This window comes from Egretta garzetta, unplaced genomic scaffold (assembly GCF_000687185.1).
Source record: "Egretta garzetta isolate BGI_Z169 unplaced genomic scaffold, ASM68718v1 scaffold365, whole genome shotgun sequence".
Lineage (NCBI taxonomy): Eukaryota > Metazoa > Chordata > Aves > Pelecaniformes > Ardeidae > Egretta > Egretta garzetta.
In genome coordinates this window covers 2,262,882-2,282,396 of record NW_009259602.1, presented here as the reverse complement: position 1 = coordinate 2,282,396, position 19,515 = coordinate 2,262,882, and the positions used below count along the sequence as shown (strand labels likewise).

General features: G+C 54.6%; 1 protein-coding gene across 2 annotated transcripts in view; it reads right to left on the bottom strand.

The window, feature by feature from the left end:
* Positions 1 to 19,515, bottom strand: part of SORL1 (sortilin related receptor 1) — a 44,950-nt gene that overhangs the window by 15,038 nt on the left and 10,397 nt on the right. Inside the window, exons 6-26 of one of the 2 annotated variants that reach the window (XM_009638431.2) lie at positions 17,854 to 17,955; positions 16,739 to 16,908; positions 16,367 to 16,559; positions 16,059 to 16,176; positions 15,444 to 15,517; positions 13,640 to 13,728; positions 13,367 to 13,545; positions 11,802 to 11,988; positions 11,042 to 11,170; positions 10,727 to 10,812; positions 8,836 to 9,008; positions 8,468 to 8,599; positions 7,854 to 7,945; positions 6,873 to 7,119; positions 6,252 to 6,390; positions 5,393 to 5,566; positions 5,104 to 5,217; positions 4,025 to 4,147; positions 3,200 to 3,319; positions 734 to 859; positions 412 to 519 (exon numbers count right to left, since the gene is read on the bottom strand). In XM_009638431.2, coding sequence (XP_009636726.1) covers positions 412 to 519; positions 734 to 859; positions 3,200 to 3,319; positions 4,025 to 4,147; positions 5,104 to 5,217; positions 5,393 to 5,566; positions 6,252 to 6,390; positions 6,873 to 7,119; positions 7,854 to 7,945; positions 8,468 to 8,599; positions 8,836 to 9,008; positions 10,727 to 10,812; positions 11,042 to 11,170; positions 11,802 to 11,988; positions 13,367 to 13,545; positions 13,640 to 13,728; positions 15,444 to 15,517; positions 16,059 to 16,176; positions 16,367 to 16,559; positions 16,739 to 16,908; positions 17,854 to 17,955 — 2,875 coding nt within the window. The remainder of the gene's footprint in view (positions 1 to 411; positions 520 to 733; positions 860 to 3,199; positions 3,320 to 4,024; positions 4,148 to 5,103; positions 5,218 to 5,392; positions 5,567 to 6,251; positions 6,391 to 6,872; positions 7,120 to 7,853; positions 7,946 to 8,467; positions 8,600 to 8,835; positions 9,009 to 10,726; positions 10,813 to 11,041; positions 11,171 to 11,801; positions 11,989 to 13,366; positions 13,546 to 13,639; positions 13,729 to 15,443; positions 15,518 to 16,058; positions 16,177 to 16,366; positions 16,560 to 16,738; positions 16,909 to 17,853; positions 17,956 to 19,515) is intronic. The other variant, XM_035893940.1, reaches the window with a different exon arrangement.

Genomic DNA, 19,515 nt, shown 5'->3' with positions numbered 1-19,515 from the left:
AATGCCCCCCACTGTGACCCGCACAGACCTGAGCGCAGCAGCCGGATTTCAGGAGGTTACAGAAAGTTTCCAAGAACAATCACTAGAGCTCTGTCCCTGCACAGGCTGCCCTCGCCCGATAATGCGTTGGGGTGCAAGCGTGTTGGCACGGGCATCAGGAAGGGTTTGGTCACCTCCCTGACTACAGCTGCTGACAGCGTGCTCTCCCTGCCCGTCACAGCCCTGCCCGCTGCGCCTTTTGCTGACACTCGCAGACCAGCTGATTTCCCAGGGGGCTCCTGAATGCTAACTAAGGCTTTCCCATTATCTCATCGGGGTTTTTCCCCCAGCGAGACAGGCTTGGGCAGACCACGGAGGCTGTCAGCCCTCGCTGCCAGGGCCCTGCCAGCTCCCCGCAGCCCCAGGGCTCACCACAGTGCTGCTCGTCCGAGGCATCGGAGCAGTCGTTGATGCCGTCGCAGTGCTTGCTGGTTGGGATGCAAGTGCCGTTTGGGCACTGGAAGCCGTTGCACTTTTTTTCTGCAATTCAGAATTGGGTGGATGTTGCTTGTGTTTTTTTAAAAGATTCCTTTAGTTAGCTACAACAAGCCATGGCACAGCCCCTGTTGCCTCCTCCCTGCGTCTGCCTGCTTTTGGAGGGATGGGAACCACCCCCCTGAATTTGCTGCAGGTTTATCTCAGTGAGTTTGTAGAAATTGCCCCCTCGCCCCACGGCAGAGCCCCCTCCGCATACCGCAGTTGGTGGGGTCCTCATCGGAGCCGTCCTGGCAGTCGGCGTCGCCGTCGCAAGCCCAGCGCTGTGGGATGCAGTGGCCGTTCTGGCACTGGAAGCTGGAGGCCTCGCAGGTGTGATATACTGCTGAAACCAGAGCCGGGGGGACCGCCTGAGCGCGCGGTGCCACCGCATCCCCACCCAGCTGCGGTGTGTGTCCAGGCGGGCCCCGCCACCACACCCCCCTGGTCCCTCCACCCGCACCAGGACTTTACACCATGGCAGGTCCCAGCACTTGAGCACAGCTCCCACCACCCCATGAACACCAGGCAAGAGATTGCCAGGAGTCCAGGTTCTCCCTGGGTCGTGCCATGGTCTTCTCCTCTCCATGCCATACTTGCTCACCAGCATGCTGTGCCTCAGGGGTGGCTTTCGGAGGCTAGCAAGCCCTCCTGAAGCTCTCCCAAAGTCAGGAGCCTCCTTCCCTTTGGTCTCAGTCCTGGGGGTGTGTGGGCAAAGGTGACACTGGTGGCATCTTGCCAGAGATGGCAAGAAACATCACAGCGAGGGAGCAAGCCTTGGCAGGGTGGCAGGGTCCCCCATGCAGGGCAGGACAGGCTCAGAGACAGCCTTTAATTAAGGCATGCAAGGCTTTTTCATGTTGCCAAAGCAAATTAGAAATACAATTCTCCTTAGGTTTCCAAGGGAGTAGGGCCCTGGCTTTCCTTAGGCTTCTGTCACAAAAATATCTGCCCGTGGGGCATCTTGGTTGAAGCCTAGGCTATGTTGTCACTTTAGAGACAAACACTGCTCTTCAACCAGGAGAGCACTCGTTGTTATTGCGAAGAAAAGCAATGTTCAACTTAATTAAATTGCACGCTACTGAATTTTAGGTTAGCAAGTGGCACGCACTTGCAGATATTTCAAAATACTACAATCTTGTGGCAGTAATATTCTATTAGGTATTCAGTGTGAAATGTAATTATTTTAGATAAGAGCAATAATTGCAGCTGGTGGAGTCAGATGAAATGTTTCTCAAATAACTGTGATCCTCTTAGATAATTTCAACTTCAGGCTTTACACACCCGATACGCTTTTTGAAGCCGTTCCTTTCCTGTAGTAATTCTCTCCGGAGAAACTCATATAAGAGATAAGTGATGCCAATATAAATTAAACCTTCTTATATAGCCACGCACTCGGAATACTAATGACCAGGATCCCCAGCCCCACGCTACAAACCCCGGATGCTCGAGGCGCAGCAAGTGGGTGAGCACACAGGAGCTCGGAGGCCTGAGAGGGATCTCCTGGATCCTTCTGCCAAAAGGTGGTCCCTGCAGGGCTGGTGGGCTGACCTCAGCCGCGTGGCGTGGAAACCATTGCTGCTATCTGAGCTCTCCTGTGTAATGCTTTCCCAGTGTGATTTCTGCCTTTCACTGATGGGCTGCAGCGCTGCCTGCTCCTAGAACTCTCTTCTCATGCAAATACTTAGATTTTTTGGCTTGGTTGTTTTTTAGGCTTTATTAATTTGTTTTTTTTCCATGGAGAAGACCAATGCATTGCTATCTTTTGGCTTTTCTAATGAGGAAAGGGTTCTATCTGGGTGTTAAATTTAGGATACTGCTGAGGGACATCAGTTTTACTCTGTGGCGCTGAGGACAGCTGAGCGTTGTGACTTTCAGCTGCAAATAAAGAATGAGGCTCACGGGTGTAGGACTTGCTCAATGAGGGGCGTAAGCTAGGAACAATACTATTTCTGCCAACCAGGTTGCATCAATATGAGCCATAAGCAAAACCAAAAGCAGATCTTCTGCGTGTGATTCCATATTTCTGACACCCTCTTTAGACTTCCAAAGCCACGGAGGAAAGCAAGGTTGCTAGAAGAGGAGCCACTTCCCAAACTAAATCTGCTTCTCCTTCAGGTCAATTAATCGTGGAGAAGCTGCAAAGAGCATGCCTGGGTTTTGCAACATATTTAATGGCAAGAAAACAGTCAGAGTTCAAGCTGTGAGATGCAATCGGTGCACGCTGGCCCATTAGCTGCCTCCGTGCAACAAGGGAGCCCTTTTTGTCCAGAAGCATCCTTCGGCAGCCCAGCAGCCACGGCCCCATTCAATGGAGCTTCACAGGCTCGGCCAGCGCTGGCTCGTACGCAGAAGGTGGACGGCCCTGTGGCCACTGCAACACTGCGTGCCTGTCGGCGCAGTCTTGCAAGTAAAAAGCAGAGCTAGATCACCGTACAAGCATTGCAAAGCTGTCAGCAAATTCACAGCAAGCCCTAAGGCATGTTGAAGGCACCGGAGGAAAGAAACCCTTTGCTTTTGGAGCATTACATCGCCCTGACCTGAGCTACGGGCTGCCCTGCTGGGTGGCTCAGCTAACGAGTAGGGAAACTGAGGCACAAGACGTTGGCTGGTATCTTACAGCACCCAAAGCTGTATGCAATCAGTGTTTGCAACAGAAGGTTATTGATCACGTCAAAGTGCTTACCGGTGCAGTTTGCTTCATCAGACCAGTCCCTGCAATCGTTATCACCATCACACATCCAGGAAAGGCGAATGCACATCCCTGAGCTGCAGCTGAACTCATCGTTTCTACACTGGTGAGCCTCTGCAAACAAGCACACACAGTTCAGATGCTGTCGGGGCCGGGGGAGAGGAGGAGGAAAGCTTCACGTGGGCTATTGACTGAGAAGGGGAGGCTGATATCTGAGAGGGGACAGCCTACGCAGCCCTGCAAAGCAGACTTGTTGTGACAGCATGTTTTCCTGCCTCGTCCCTAGCCCTGAACGACCGAGAGCTGCTGCCTTGCTCTTTACCAGCCTCTTCTCTCCTTCAGTTCAGCACCCACCTCTCCGAATGGCTAAACTGGAGGTGGATGGCCGCAAACATGGCAACACCGAGGAACCCAGGCCTCCCGTCCGCTTGCTGGGCAGCTGCCCAAGGCCAGCTCGTAATCTCTACCAAATATTTGGCTTTGGGTCATAGGAGTACCCGAGGAGCAGAGCCGGAGAGCTGGATGATAACGGCACCAAAGTCTCCCTGCCGGACCGCAGCGAGGGGGAGAACCAGCACGCAGCCTCGCTTTCTTCTCCTGTCCCTCTTTTCCCAGTATCTGGTAAATGATGGGAGAAGGCTAGATGACCTCTAGGGGTCCCTTCCAACCCAAAACATTCTATGACTCTAAGGTGGTTGTTAGCCAGGATGAACAGGAGGATCTTGCCCTACAGCATCTACGAGTAGCCCGCTGTCCCAAAATACTGCTGGGCTTTCCACCCTCGTGGAGAAGGAAGGAGGTTTGAGCGAGGACACTCACCACAGTGACTTTCATCGCTGTTATCCCCGCAGTCGTCCTCCAGGTCGCATTTGTAGGACAGTGGGATGCAGGTCCCTGAGCCTTGGCAGCGGAACTGGGTCTCGGCATCACACACGGTGGTGGCTAAGGCAGCGGGGAGGGAGAAGGAGGTTAAGGTGGGGGTTAGAAAAGGGTTTCTGCTGCCCAAGTGTGCGTACTCGGTGCAGGGAAGCGAAGGGAAAGGGACAGCACCCTACGAGCTTTGGTCAATGCAAGCCTGAGTTACTGTCATTGTATTTTAATGTCGTTATTAGGCTCTCTGAGTAAAGCAGTGGTGTTAGCTGTCTGTCTGGGGATCAGGACTGGAGCTCCTGCCTCCATCGTGTCCACTCGCAAGCCAGGGGTGGTGCCTCAGAGCCAGGGAGCAAGAAAGCCAAGGCTGTAGAGCTGCCTGCTCCCCACAAAGGGGCCTTGGAATCACAGGTGGTGGGATGAGACAGGGCAGCCAAAGGAAGAGAAAATCTGGCCACGAGCACTGCTATCCAAGGCAGCATCCCTGTGCCAAACTGGTGACGCCCCATGGAGCCCCCGCAGAGGAACAGGTACCCACAGGGGCTTTCTCTCACCTGGAGCCAGGCACTGAACCCAAACTTGGACTCTGCTGACTGCTATCTCAATGTTGGCAGGAAAATAAGCTCCTTATCAGTACAAAAAGGGCATAAATGGCATCTCTTCAGCAGCACCTTGTCCTCCACCAATTCTTAACTTTAAACCCATCCCTTTTTTCACAGTGCACTAATCTAAACCCTTCAGGCTCTGCAAAGCTGTGGAATATCTGCCCCTGCTGCACTTGTTGGCATCAGTCTCATGGAATTTTGGACATTTACACCTGAGCTGGTCAAGGGGGAAATACTGGCCCTTGCAGGACACAACTCATCCGCCCGGCTTTGATGTCTACCAAAGGAGGAGATGAGCTGCACTCCCAGAGCACCTCTTGCTCTCCACGACTATGAAGGGAGCGTAGCCCATCGGCTCAGGTGCAATGCTGACACAGCAGACATCTAAATTTGGACGGGCGAGTGCCACCGCAGGACACTTACGGCAGTTCTTCTCATCGCTCATGTCCCCACAGTCATTATCGTTGTCACACTGCCAAATGCTGTTGATGCAGTTCCCATTGAAGCATCTGTACTGGTTCGGCAGACACGTGTTTTCTGGTGCACAAGGGAAAACAAAAACAAGCTGGCACGAGGCATGACGCTGCGCTTTCAGGAGACGGGCCGTACTCCTCCTCGCCCAAAGGGCAGCGGCAAGGTCATGCCGACCTCTCGCAACGGCAGAAACCTCCTCTCAACATCAAGCAGCAGCAAGAACCAAGCATGGCTTTACCTTCCTTTACGCAAATGTTGTTCTTCATGACATAGCCGTGAGGACAGTCGCACTTCACCTCCCCCGTGGGCCCCACGGTGCTGGACACCCCCTCGGGGCACTTGCAGCTCCTGCCGTTGTTCGACTTGGGCAGGCAGAGCAGGCTGCAAGGCTTGGCGATGCAGGCGTTCTCCCCTGGCAAGGGAGCAAGGGGACACCATCAGGACAGAGGGCTGGAGACACCACGGGAAGCCCGGTTTCACCAACCCTCCCAAGCTTTGGGTTCAGACCCCCGTAAGGAGCCAGCTCTGCAGCGCCGAGTGCTGAGGCTGGGCTTAGCAATGCACAGAGCCACCTGCTCCAGGGAGATCGAGGGCCTTTAAAGGTCCTCCCAGTCTCTTGCAGGCTGCTGCCTGGCGAAGCCCTTTGATGGTCTTATGCCCATCTGAAAATGAAGCCAATCCCTTCAGTGCATTCATCACTCGGTAGCGGTGGCCCCCTTATCACAGCCCAGATGGACAACTAAGTGGAGGACAAAGTTGCTGCAGCTCTGAGACCCTTTTTTGGGGGTTTTTGGCCCAAACAACACTTTGCCTGAAAAGGCCGTTGGTCTGTGACCTAAACTACGAGGTGCCACCACAGCCGAGTGCCCTATGGGCTCCCTCCCTGATGGGGAGTCTCTCTCACGGCAGCCGAGAAGCTGGGTGTGCTGCTCATGAAACACATTCCTTCTGATGGCGCCTGAGCGCTTCAGTCCCGCAGGAATGGGGATCTGTTCAGGCTCAGGAAATGTGAGCTGGGAGGGCCCTGTGGAACCTGTGGACATGGGGGATGAACACGTTCCTAAACAGCAGGAGAGACTGCACACTCACGTGATTACCTGTTGTCTTTCCTCTATAAAAGATTTTCATATCCATGATCCCATTTAACCGGCCGACTAAGATCTCCATTCTTGAGCCGCTGGTTTTGGATGCTCTGAAAATACTCAGCTGTGACCAGTCGTTCCAGTAGATTTCATTCTGAAACACAGGCTTTGCTCTTAGGGCGAGGAGCACTGCCGCCGGGGCCGTGCCCGTCAGCCACTACCTGCACTGAGCCACCCTAACCGCCTGGATGCGCGGGGCAGTCGAGAGGGCAAAGTCTCCCCAAGCCAAGGGGAGGAAGATGAGGAAGCCCTGAGCTGGGATTTGAGCGGGAACGTAAGCGGCAGTCACATCTGCTGAGTGGCAAACAGCCTGGGGAAGACAGCGCAGTGCAGCTGTTTGGGGAAGCTGCGCGTCTCGTGGATGTTGGTCCTGGTTTCAACTGCTCCCGCCTGCTCGTTTCAGGGGTGCGTGGGAACGTGCCAGGAGCAGAAACCGAGCAATCATCACGCCCGCTCCTGCCCTCCGAATCCAGCGTGCTCAGTGCTCTCCCGCTGCCCTCCCCATACGCGCAACAACCCCCGAGCCTGTGTGCTATGGAAACGCATACCGACGGGAAACGAGCTGCGCACACGTACCTTAAACACAGCGATAGCGTAGGGGTGAGGGAGGCTGTCCAGGATGACGGATCTCTGCAGCCCGTTGAAATCGACCCTCTCGATCCTGTCCATATAGGCTTCGGTCCAGTAGATCCAGCGGTCGTCCACAGAAATACCGTTTGGCCACCGCACGCCCTCCGAAACGATGCACCCAGCCGATGAGCCGTCCATGTCGCTTCTGTAAATGCCGGCTCTGGAGTCGCCCCAGTCTGTCCAGAACATCAACCTGACAACAGGCAGAGGGGTTACTTAAAATAATAACAAAACAGCTCACCCAAAGGGAACAGGTTATGAAGCAGAGGTTTGAATACTTTACATTCCATGTCTTTTGCAAGACATGCCTTTGGAAAGGGATCGCTCTGCAATTCTAACGAACACCCCCGGCAGATCTACAGGCAGCAGAGAGCCTTATTTAGCTGCAGGGCCAGTGGTGCGAGTGCAGCAGTAGGTTACCTTGCCCTGAACTGCTTTGCTTGGGCGCACACGGCTAAGGACAGCTCAGGTTTGTCAGCGCTACGTTTGCGGCGCAGCAGCTGCAGGAAAACCACGCTCACAAAGACCTAACTTGCTTTTGGTTCCTGAATTTGAGCGCAGCTCAGTTTCTCACGCACCGCTGCACCTTTCCCCACTGACCAGACCAGTCTTACTGGCAGGAAGAGTTGTTTACCAGCGGGTATGTACGGGTAGGAAAAGTGCAGATCAATCAAACAAAAAAAAAAACCAGTTTGTGATCTCTGCTCCGAGGCGGCTGGCACTTTAGTTGGGCACGTGGTGGCAAGAGTGGGCTCCACAGGGTAGGACCGTGAGCTGCACCCCACCGCTGCTCCCGTCCCCCCACTGCGCCCTTCGGGGCCAAGCCTCGCAAAGCTTCCCGTGCAGCGCTCCCCCTCGTGTTTGCCTCCTACAGTTTCCCTGGGGAATGCCAAGGCGCCCAACCACTTGCGATGCTTTTTTTCTTACCCGTCTTGGGGAACCAGAGCGAGGGCTCTGGGTCGTTCAAGTATCGAGGAATTGAGGACGGTGAGTCGCAGGTCTCCGTCTGGGTTGGCAACCTAGAGTCATAACCAAAGACAGGAGGGGTGCATTTACCGCGGGCAATGCGGAGGGCAATTGCACTGGTTAAAGTAACAGGAAATCTGTGGCAGGAAATTACTGCTCCCTAATAAAATAGCTGCTGCGGGTACAGGGAACGGTTACTGCGAGGCAGGTGATAAAAGAGGACAGGTCGGTGTATTTGTTGACATTTCTGTATTGCTGAGCGAGCAGCTGGCTTCCGCAGCGCTGTCTGTACCCCGTGGTGGCTGTGTGCACCGCGCAAGGATGTTGCTTTTCCTCCCCATTTCTGCTGTGCAATTCAGCCTCACCAACTGACCTCGGTTTAAGTACACAGGGCTGAATGTTAGCACACCCTGTTTGCATTTAGACCCAACGAAGCGGAATGTTGGGATGAGGGTCAGCGTTCGGTAATGCCCCACTGGCAATGTGACTTCAGGGCAGCAGCCACCGTGGGGCCCGGTCGCCTCAAAGACGCGCTGACACCATCGCCTCTGTAGCACGAGTGGGCATAGCTGTACCTCAATTTTGGGAATCCCAGCATTGACCCAGTACAGCAACTGACTGAGAGGTTCGAAGGCCAAAGCTTCCACTGTTTCCAGCCCGGTGCTTATGATTATCTCTTGCCCAGAGCTGCCATTGAGACAAAGACGCTGGGAAAAAAAAAAAAAAAAAAAAAAAATCAAGAGTGAGAGATGAGGAACTTTGGTAGCCTGGAGGTGAGCACGGTCAGGCGTGCAAGGCAAGCCCGAACAGACCGCTCGGAGAGGAGCAGCACCCAAGACACACAGTTGTATTTCAGGGTGGGTGTGCAACGCCTGCCCCTGGTGCCAGGCAGCGATGACACGGGCGGCCGGCACCGCGGCGGCCCCTCGGCTCCCCGGCTCACCTGTATAATGTCAAGAGTGACGTCGGCCCAGTACAAGCAGTTGTGGTCGTAGTCGAAGTCCAGGGCGACCGCCCCGCGCAGCCCGGCCAGGGGCAGCTCCTCGCTGACGCCGGAGGCGAGGTCGTAGCGGTGGATGGAGTAGCGGGTGGCGTAGAGAATGAACTCGTTCTCCTCTGCAAGAACAGGGAGCGCCTTGTTTAGATGTCTCCGGCCATTTTAGGCTACTCAAGGGGCAAAAAGAAAATACCAGGTGGGTTTTTTTTTTCTTACCCCTGACTGCAAGTTTTAGCGTTTCAGCGTAGCAGAGGCAAAGGCCTTTTGTCTCAGTGGGATTAGGTTAATGAGAATGTGCTAATAGCCTTACGCGGGTCCCGCGCGCACTCGTGCCCGGGCACACACTGCGGCCGTTGTTTGTTCCAGGAAGGAGGAGGTAAGGACAGCAAAAAACGTTGTGACCCCTTCCTTCCCGTGTTAGTGTGCCGCCAATTGGAAACAAACTACTGACCTCCTGTTCCTCAAAAATCTCATAAAGAAGGCGGGAGTGATGTAAATCTGCAAGTCCTAGGGGACACGGGCACCGCAGTAAATATCCCAGAGTGGGTTTTGTTTCTAATGTGCACAGAATCGAGCGTAATGGGATCCTGCTCTGGGACGGTCTCCCGGGCATTAGCACACTACCGGTAAAGTCCAATAATACAATTAATGAGTAAAGCTAATGTCAGTAAGTAACTCTGGCTGTGCATCCCTAACGAGATTATACAGAGATAACGAAACAGATACCGTACATGAAAGTGTTGCCATGGTGCAAGCCAACACGTATCTGAAGACAATCAGCAAATACTCTGGGAACACGGCACTTCAAAGCCCAGCCCGGTGGGGACTGCAGGTTTATTTTCCAGTCAGCAGGGCCCTTCTCAGCATGACTAACACAGCTCTCCAAATAGCTCAAGAGGGCTCGGAGGGGTGAATAACGTGTCAGGCTCCGAACAGGGAGGAAAACTAAGCATGGCATTGGCGTGAATCCCAGCAGAGAGAACGCTTCCCCAGGCAACCCGGGGCCGTTTTGCACCTGGAAGATCTCTTGCACGCTTAAAAAATCTTAGGCTGGTGCAGGGAAACCTCGCGCCGGCGGGGCTGGCTGCTCTGCAGCCCTGTGGCTCTGCTCAGCCCCAGCTTGCCCTGCCCGCAGCGCCGGCTCAGCTGCCCCATCCCCTACGCAAGCCTCCTCCTCCCCGCCTGGGGCTCGCTCTCGAGCTGCTGCGCGGCGGCATGCTAATCACGCAGCTCGTGACGGCAGATTAAATTAAAGCTGTAATGAGCAGAATGCAAATAACTTTGGCAGCACAGCGACACGAAATCGTTTCAGTGCCTGGTATATTTGAAAGGAGAAAATAAGGACAGAGGCGAAATCTGGCGGGCAAAGGCATGAGGACTAAAGGGCAGCATCTGCCCCGGTCTGGCCCCAAATAGCCATCGTGCAACTGCGTATGGTGGCCTGTCTCAGGGCGGTACCTCCCCAAGGCTTTCCCCGGGGTGGGGGTATCTTTGCTCTAACCGCCACCTTTCTGGTTGGGTTCAAACCTGCTGCGGCGTGGACATGGCCGGGATAAGAGGGTTCCTGCCCGCAGCCTGCTCTGAGGGCTTCATCCTCAGTGACTTGAGGAGCAGAGAGGGCTCAGCACCACAGGCTGAAGCTGCTCCTAAGCAGGCCCCTCAGAAGCTCTCCAGGCTCTGGCCAGGACAGGATTTGTAACCCACCGGGGCACTTCAGCTCCTGTGTCACAGGTTTTGTCTGAGAGCCCTCTGGGAATTTGTGCGTGGTCCCTCAGGCACCAGCCAAAGGTTTTATGAATGAAGCCCTTGTGCCCAAAGCAATCCTGAATGTACTCACCAGCTAGCGGGCACGGTACCAGCTCCCCATCGAGCCGCGACTCGATGTCTCCACCCGTACAAGTGTCCCCAGAGATCTTTCGGTAGCTGCAAACATACAGAGCCAGGCAGGTTATTTGATGGAAACTGTTAATGCACCATCGTGAGCAGCTCGAATAAGCAGCGGTGCTTAGCTGCGATGTATGTCCAAACATGCAGTTTGCTTACTGCCACTCACGGGGCATTTGTGTGTGGGTTTGGGGGCTGTTTGGGGTTTGTTTTTTTTTTAATCCCAGCATTTGGAAGATCAGGTTCCCCTCCCAAGTACAACACATACCCTCGAGTCTTCTTATAAGTGGAGCCAACAGGGCAAGGGACTGGCGGGTCGTACGGTTTCCCAGCGAATTCAGGGTCAGGGACGCAAACTTCTAATGATAAGTCGTCGCTCAGCTTAAAGCCAAAATCACTGCAAGGAGAAGAAAGATGTAAGGAGGGAAGGGGGAGAAGGAAAAAACGCAGCCATGCTGTACTGTTACTGCTCCTCTATTTCTGCACAGGAGTGTTAAGAACCCGAAGCATCTCAGAAGTCCATTCGGTTATTACTGGTATTTAGCTGCTAGTGGTCTGGCCGTGAGCTCCACTGAAAAGCAGATCACTTGCTAACCCCAAACATTTGCATCAGCTTGCCAGAGCGCTTCCTAGCCCCGAGAGCTGCGCAGTGTCAGCAAAGAGCAAATTTCAGATACGGTGATAGAGCGGGGCCAGTTGCGCTCCTGCAGCTAAAGGGTCACTGAGGATCTCCGTATGTGCCGGGAAATTGTCCGCCATCATTTGACAGAAGGTGATGGATTAACAATACTTTCCTCTTCTATAGAACTTTTCAGAGGCTCCCGAAAGGCTCCGAAGACATTAATTAAGTCTCATGCCCCGTTATTAATGAAAGGATGTTTTCAGTCTATTTAGTTTCCTCTCTGCTATAAAATCAAGCAGCGATACAAAGAGCTAAGTAAACTGGGTGTTTGTTCACTTTGCACCATTGGTCAAGATATTTCTCTCAGACCTACAATGCAGACTAAAAGAAATTAATTGGTATTTACCATTCAAAGTCTTCCCTTGTACAAGAGCAGTTGGAGACCATGATAGGCCTGTCAAAATCTTCCCCATTGAAACAGGTCGCATGAGGAGTCCTCCTTTTGAAAACTGTTTTATGCCCCAGTAAGCACTCATTGCCGCGCTCGTCGGAGGGTGACCACAGTTTGTAGTCGTTCTCTGTGCAAGGGACCCCTAAGAGAAGCAACAAGGTTGGGGTAAAGAAAGGCGCAGTCCTTGCTGCAACCCAGACCAAGGGTTTAAAAGCCAGGGAGCCGCAGATGTCCCGTGGTCGCTGCTGCCAATGCGTGCCCGGCGAGGATGTGCAAAGCGTGGTACTGTCCCCTGCCCCGCTGCCCCGCAGGGACACGCAGAGAGCCTTGCTCTCGCAGGAGCTGCAAAAGACCCCTCAGGGGTAGCCACGGGCTCCAAGCAGCCAGCCCTGCCTGCGAGGAGGCTGCATTAACCTCGACTTCTTGCCATGGCTAGTGGCCTCGAGACCCAGGATGCCCAGAGTGAGGGCAGGCGTGCTGGCACCCACCCATGCGCCACGATGATGCCCGTTGCCCCTTCCCTCTCCCCACCCTCTGCTGGCACAGAAAGTCAGTCCTCCCCCTGGCTGCAAGGCTCTAGCCCTGGCCCGAAAGAAAAGGCAAAGCAGAAAGCGTCTCAGCTCAGAGCGAGCGGCGGCACTCGGTGACAGGAGGCAACAAGCAGCTCCGTCGCGGTGACAGTGAATTTGCAATGCCTCATTTAAATGAAGCAGTTCTGGTTACCAAACAGATCCGTTTCTAACAAAATGTCAGGGGAATCAGTTATAAGTTTTTGTCAAGCAAATTCCTCTGCTGGGTTTAACTGCTCTTTGATTAAAATGCTGCCTCGCAATCAAAGCTGAAATGGGTTATAAAACATTCATAGGCACAAGCCTTCAGAAGGGTTTTTTTTTTTTCCCTTTTCCTTTTCAATGAATCCCTCAGCGAGGAGGGAAGAGGGTACGGGGAGAGTGCAGGGAACGCGAGTGCCTTCAGCAGCCGTGTCCATGTGGACAGGAGCCGCAAGGGACGGGGCACCTGAACGTGGACGGTGGCACCGCAGCCGAGCGCAGCCCCCGCAGGCGATGCCCTCTCTCCCGTGGGACGGCCGGGGCAGTGGGGTCCGTCTGCTGCTAACGGGACTCGAGGGCATCTCTCTGGGGTCTCTTTTGGAAAACAGGACACGGGGCAAGAGCAGCAAAGGTTTTCTCCGTGCCCAATTCGTAATCAGGCGCCCAACTTCCCATGCTCATCAGTGGGACTCTGAGTGCCTTCGATGACTAAAGAGCTTGGTGCACAGCCTGAGGTCTCTAGGTTGATTTGGGCTTCCGAAAACCTCTCCCACGCCCCCTCCTTGCTCTCAGCCCCCCAGAGATGGTTCGGCAAAACCTCACTTGCCCCCACAGGGGTGCTCAGGGCAGGCTGTGCAGTGTGGGGACCAGCTGGTTTCAGGAGAGGTGACCTGCAGAGCCGTGGGGTGGAGACAGGACGGCTCTCCCACCTGCACCACCCAGCATCGGTGACGGTTCCGTCGCCCTTACCCAGCACATCCGTGGTGTTGATCTGCAGTATCAGCCAGCTGTGGCCATTCTCTTTGTACGAGCCAAAGATGGTGAATATGGTGCTTTTCTCCCCGGGCTCGGTAAGCAGGCCGTACACAAACACCGGCTTCTCCGAGAAAGTGAATGTTTTCCAGGTTTCCCCTTCATTTGTGCTGTACCTGGAGAAAGAAGACTGGGATTGCTGCTGGGGCAGGTCCTGCCCGCCACTCTCCCAGCCCCAGCCTGAGGCAATGCCCCTGCCCTGCCACTTACTTGAGCTGGTCGGTCTCGGTGCCTTGGGCGATGGCCACAAGAATGCCACCATGGTCGCCCCAGGTGTAATAGTGGGGTCCAGACAGTGCCTGGAAGAGAAACGGTGCCGAGGAGTGCATCAGAGCTGTGCTGAATGAAGGGAAAAGCTTGGCTGGAAAACATGCTTCGTCAGAAACGCTGCCGGACCTGTGCTAGCGTTTTGGGTCACATGGGCCAAGGCAAGTATCTGGAGGCACCAGAGATTCAAGCTTTTTTAGGCCAACATCTGCTGTCAAGAGCAGCTGGCCCAGTTTTCCTAAATGTATGGCTGTGTTTAAGAGCAGTGCTGCGCCCCGGACTCTCTTCCTCCCGTGCTGTGCGCAGGGAAAGAATTAATGGACAGAATGCATGAAACCGGAGAAAATCGCTCCACCTCTCAGTCTGCAACTCTTTGTCACATCTGCGAGGCCTTCCTAGGACTGCGGAGAAGTGTTGGGGTTTAGGCTGTAAGGTTTTTTGACTGCTCAAAGAGAAATGGGGCTGTGGCGTGGCAAAAATCCACCCCATAGAAAGAAACTTGTGTTTCAGGCTCACCTCCAGCTCTAGTGACCACCAACACAAAATCACCTTTGCTTTCCTACGTGGGGAGCCCAGCGCAGCCCAGGATGAAAATAGAGAGCTGGTACGTGTCTGACTGTGCTCCTAGTAGGTGCTAACACGCTTGGGGATGTTCTTGAGCAGGGCACTGAATGCATTGCTGCTTTCTTTTCTGCGCCGTGAGACCGTACCAGTGACCTGGAGAGCAATGAGCCGGCCAGCCTGCTGCTTGCCACGGCCGAGAGGGGGGAGTTGTGTGACTGCTTCTCAGCTGAGGAGCTACGCTGCTGGGTCATTCTGCACCTCTGCTCACCGTACAAAGCGCCCGAATAAATCAGGAGCTCGGCGTTGTTAGCCGTGGGTCAACGCTTCCTCGGCATGTTTTAATTGTGCCCCAACACAAACCTGCCCGTGAGCCGGGGGGGGCTGGCACCTGAAAGTCTCAGCTTTCACAGAGCACTCCCCGGCCGTCAGCGCTCCTGTTTTGCCACAGGGGAGAAACGGTGAGTCCCCATGGCCGCTGCCCAGCTGAATTTCGGAGGTGCCTGCTCTCAGCCAGGGCCAGGCTCCGAACCACGGTTGGCTTTGGCAGCAGCCAGACCTGTGGCGTGTCCCCACCGCCGCTGCAGCTGCCCAGACATTAACCCAGACCGCGCAGCACTTACGGGAGGAAAAGGAGGCCGTTCGATTCACGGGATTAAATAGCTTGCAGATGTTCAAATACCATATTACACTCGCAGCAGAATACACAGGCAGACCACAAATGCTGCCGCAGACCAGAACACCCACTTAGTAAACAGCACCAAGCTCCCCATAAACCGAGGGCAACATCCCATTTTTCTGGAAGGTGCCGGTGCCTCTCCAGACGCTCTCACATACAAAGTCCTGGCTGTCAGTCCTGTCTAGAAGGGGCCAGACACCCCACGCCAGGGGCAAGTCCTGCCAGTTGAAGAAAAGAAATAGAGGAGGGAAATCTCCTGCATTTGAACCCACCACTTTCACTACGAGGCTCATCTCCATGCCAAACCACGCCCAGTCCTTCATCTAAAGACTTTTTTGCCTTGGTCTCAAGGGATATTCAGCACCTTCCAGCTACAGCCCTTGGATAGTGACGTGGAGGTCACCTTTCATGCCCAAAGGCTGCACATCACTTATCTACATAGCTGCCAACGTCCTACTTGCTGCACCACTGCCTTGGCTGAGCTGGCAAGCAAAAGAGTGGCCTTACCTCTCTCCACCTTGCTCCGGCGCTGCTTGAGACATAGACGTTGGTTTTCCTTGCCATGTTCTTGCCAATGGAACCTAGGAGAATGGGAGAAATCATTCTTCTCAAGGAATGCAAAGCAATTGCTTAAAGTGAAGCCAGACACCTCTAAACTTTTTCTCTGTGAGCAAAACGGCAACTCAATGAGTTGTCTTCAATTTACTTCAAAAGTAAGTATTTCACAAGTTTTAAAAGCAGGGGAACCACCTATGGCTAGAAACACGATCAAACAAAATGCACAAATGTCGTCTTCAGCACAAGAGCGAGACAAACAGGAATTTCTGTATGGTCAAGGAACCCTTCAGGTGGATAGCAGCACGGAAGAGGATCAGAATAAAGCGGGCAAGTTTTCTCACGTCACTGCGCTCTGCAGTAAAATATACGTGCTGTAATTAGTGGATGGGGACTGCAGCAGAGAAGGGACAGCACAACGTACGGTTTAATTGCAGTTTTGTAACCTGCATATACAGGTTTACATATTCATAAACTGCATATACAACCTAGATGCTGCCAAATTCTTTGTGTCCCGACAACCACGCGCCCCGAGCCCCTGCGTGGCTGCGGGAAGGAAAGCGGTACCGGTGGCGATGATCAGTCCCGGCGCTGACTCCTTGGAGAGAATGGGCATCCTCCGCAGCTGGAAATTAAGCAGCTGGCTCAGGCGCTGGGCCAGGTGGAGAGAGCAGCCCTGAGAAAACTGGGAAAGCAAAACGCAGCGGCATTAAACCTTTGTCCCACGCTCGCCTGTGCCCCCGTCCCTCCTAGTCCGGCCGCCTGCGCTTGGAAAGGCGAGGAGGGGCTCCCTCGCAGCAGGATGGCCATTCCAGCCCCTGTTGCGGGGACCTTCTCCCGCGCTCGCCCCCCTGCCCCTTCCCGCCCCGCGCTACCTCGCAGTCTATCGGCTCCCCGTAGCGCGTCTGCGCCGGGGGCTGCAGCAGCTGCCAGGTGCCCCCCTTGTCGAAGGTGATGACGGAGCGCATGTTCTCCTCGCTGAAGGAGCCGTTGATCAGGGTGGCGATGTAGACGCCCCGCACGCCCTCCACGCGATGGAAGTCCGCAAAGGGCTCGTTGGCAAAATACCTGTGAGGAAATGCAAAGCTGGCATCAGTGAATTGCAGCCCCCCCCGCTGGGTCTGGGGAGCGGGGGACCGTCAAGGCCAGGGATCAGGGCAATGCTTTGATCAAACACAGCCAAAAACTACAAAGACTGTGGCTGACGTTCTCATTTACCATGGCCAACTAGGCGCGTCCCACCTTACCTGACCAAGGTGTCACTTCCAGCTCCTCCCGGGCTGTAGTAGAGCACGTTTTCTAAAGACAGGGAGAACTTCAGGCCTTCTGCCTCCGAGATGTAGAGGTTGGTACGGTTGTTATCATGGCTGACGCACACAAATACCTGGTCCTCCGAAGCGTCGGCAACATAATATTCCTTTGGGATGGAAATGACAGGCGAGGAGGCTTCATAGGTATGGGCATGCAAAGCAGGGTTTATGTACAGGCTGGTTTAGCGCTTGCTCTTAGCTAGCTGAAAGTTAATTCTTCCCTCCACCCATTTGTACTTTTTCCACCTGGCAAGCAGACATCTTCCCTCTGCTTTTGCTTTTGTGTATCTCCTCCAGTGATCGCTATCCTTTGCCCTCCACCCCGCAGAACCCACTGGCAAGGTCCCCCAGAAGCAGCGTTGGGTGCCAAGCCCCTCCGGTGCCGGATCTCTCTCTGCCTGGACCCCACCAAGGCCGGAGGCATCTCGCAGCCAGGAACACACCCCACTGTTCTGCCAAACACCCAGCGTACTTCTCATGCTCTCCGTTGTCCCTGCCAGCTTGGGGCACCACGGCACATCTGGTTCACAGATCACAGACTCTTTGCAAACCCTGGCTGTCCCCCTGGGCTTCCCCTGCCTGAGGAGAAGACAGATGCTCCAGGCCATGCTGGTGGAACCAGCGCGTGCTTGGCGACCCCACGCCATGGGAAGAGGTAAGGTCCCCAAAACAGAGCCAAAGCATGGAGCACTGAGATCAGCCCCTCTGGGTATCTGGGCTTTGCTGCCAGCCTCTGTCACCAGTGCCAGAGGAAGTCGGTGGCTGCCTCTCTCCAGACAGCCTCACGCCCAGGACGGCGCTGGCCCTGCACACTGCTCTGGGTACTCCAGTATTTCTCCAGAAGCACGAATCGCTAGAATAAAGTACCGTCCTGTAAACCACAAGATCATCCTAACGTGAACTTTTGCTCATCCAACCCCCCCAAACAGGGTCACAGAGGTCCCTTTCCAGCTCCTGCAGTGTCTGGTGAAACGCAGAGACTGCTGTTAACATCCGAGGGCACCCTTGGCAAAGGAGGGAGAGAGGAGGTCGTCTCAGAAATCGCCACTTACCTTAATTGGATGCTTGGTTATGAACTGTGCCACACGCATCGGCTTGCGGTTGAAGGAAACCCAGAGCTGGACGGAGGGCGGCTGCGAGCTGCCCAGCAAACGCTGCGGCAGAGCAGAGGGACACGTTAGGAGGAGCTCTCGCCCCTGACATCGCCCTCGACTCCACCAGCGGCCGAAAGGCAGCCGGGAGCAAACCCACAAACCGCGTGCTTGCGACTTCACCCTCCCTGCCTCACAGCGTGGCAGCTGCCCGGGACTGAGGGCTGACATTGCTGCACCCAGCGCTCAGCAAGGAGAGAAACTGCCCTTTGTGGCTGGTCGGATGGAGGTAAGGAGGCTGGTTTTAATTCATCCTCTTTCTGCAGAACAATCTGTCCCTTCCTTCCTATTTTTAACGATTTGCACGCAATGAAAGGTACCAGTGCAAAGCCAAAAAGGTAAAAAGCCGGGGGCAACCTGTCTCATGCAGGATGCCAATGGTGAGAACCTAAACCCAGATCTGGGCTCCAAAAATAAGCGGCCTGATTTTCCCGGGCTCCGTATCCCTAAGCAACCGCACCTCCCACGGAGAGGAGAAGTCGGAGTCCTCCGTGCATCTGCCACCCAGCCTGCCCACTCCCCAGCGCTGAGGTTTGATGCAAGTGGCCAATTCCAGACCTGGGGATATAATTTCCAAATCGGGGGGTTGCAGCCAGGCCAGCCTCCCTCCCAGCCACAGAATGTGGGTGATTTAAATGTTGTTTAGTGTAACATCAGTCACGAGAGCTGCAGGAAAAAGCATGATGGTGGCCCCTGTGACCCCTGAGCGCTCCAGAAGCAGAAACAGCTCTGAAGAACCCCCCCAATTGAGTTCACGCTCGGAAGGGTGCTGACTCAAACCCGCCTCATGCTTTCAGGACGCTGCCCCCTGAGCCCGGCCGTTCCTCTGCAGAGACACGCACCATCCCCTGTGTTTTACCCAACACTAACAGCAAGCCTAGATAAAATCTTCTGCAAACCACAGCGGGCTTCAGATCAGGCACAGCATCAAGGGGATGGGCCCTAAGGCTTGCAGGCTGTACTACCTGCAAGAGAGACTTCTGAGAAACTGAAAGTGCTCTGCAAACACATCCCCTGCTAGTGCCAGACGCGACTGTGGCTGGAGGTGCCACCCTCGCAACTGTGGCCGGAGGTGCCACCCTTGTGACTGTAGCTGGAGGTGCCACCCTCGCTGCTTGCTGCCCAGGAAACCCTACGTGGCTTTGCAAGGAGTCACCCTAAACGGCAAAGGTTGCTCCTTAAAACAGACTCGGTGGCAGCAGCAAGGGGAAAAGCAATGCTGGCATCCTCTAAAAAGAAAACTGCTCCTTAGCTTCTAGAGGGAATAGGACTCCTCAGTCTGGTGTCGTGTCTCTGATCATCTGTAAAGGACTTGTCCTCAGCGAAAGCTTCAAAAAGTAAAGGGGGCCCAGGCTGCAGAGGGACCAAAAGACCGCTGTTGCTCACCCACATCCTCTTGCAAAAAAGCAAACTGAAAATCCAGCTCTTACCAGGCTGGAGCACGTCAAGCTACTTGGACCTAGTCCGTATTTGACGCTAATCCTGTCTGACAAGCGGCCTCCTAACCACGGAGCTGCCCAGCCACATCCCCCCTTCCCCCGCCGCCCCCACCTCGCCTGCCCT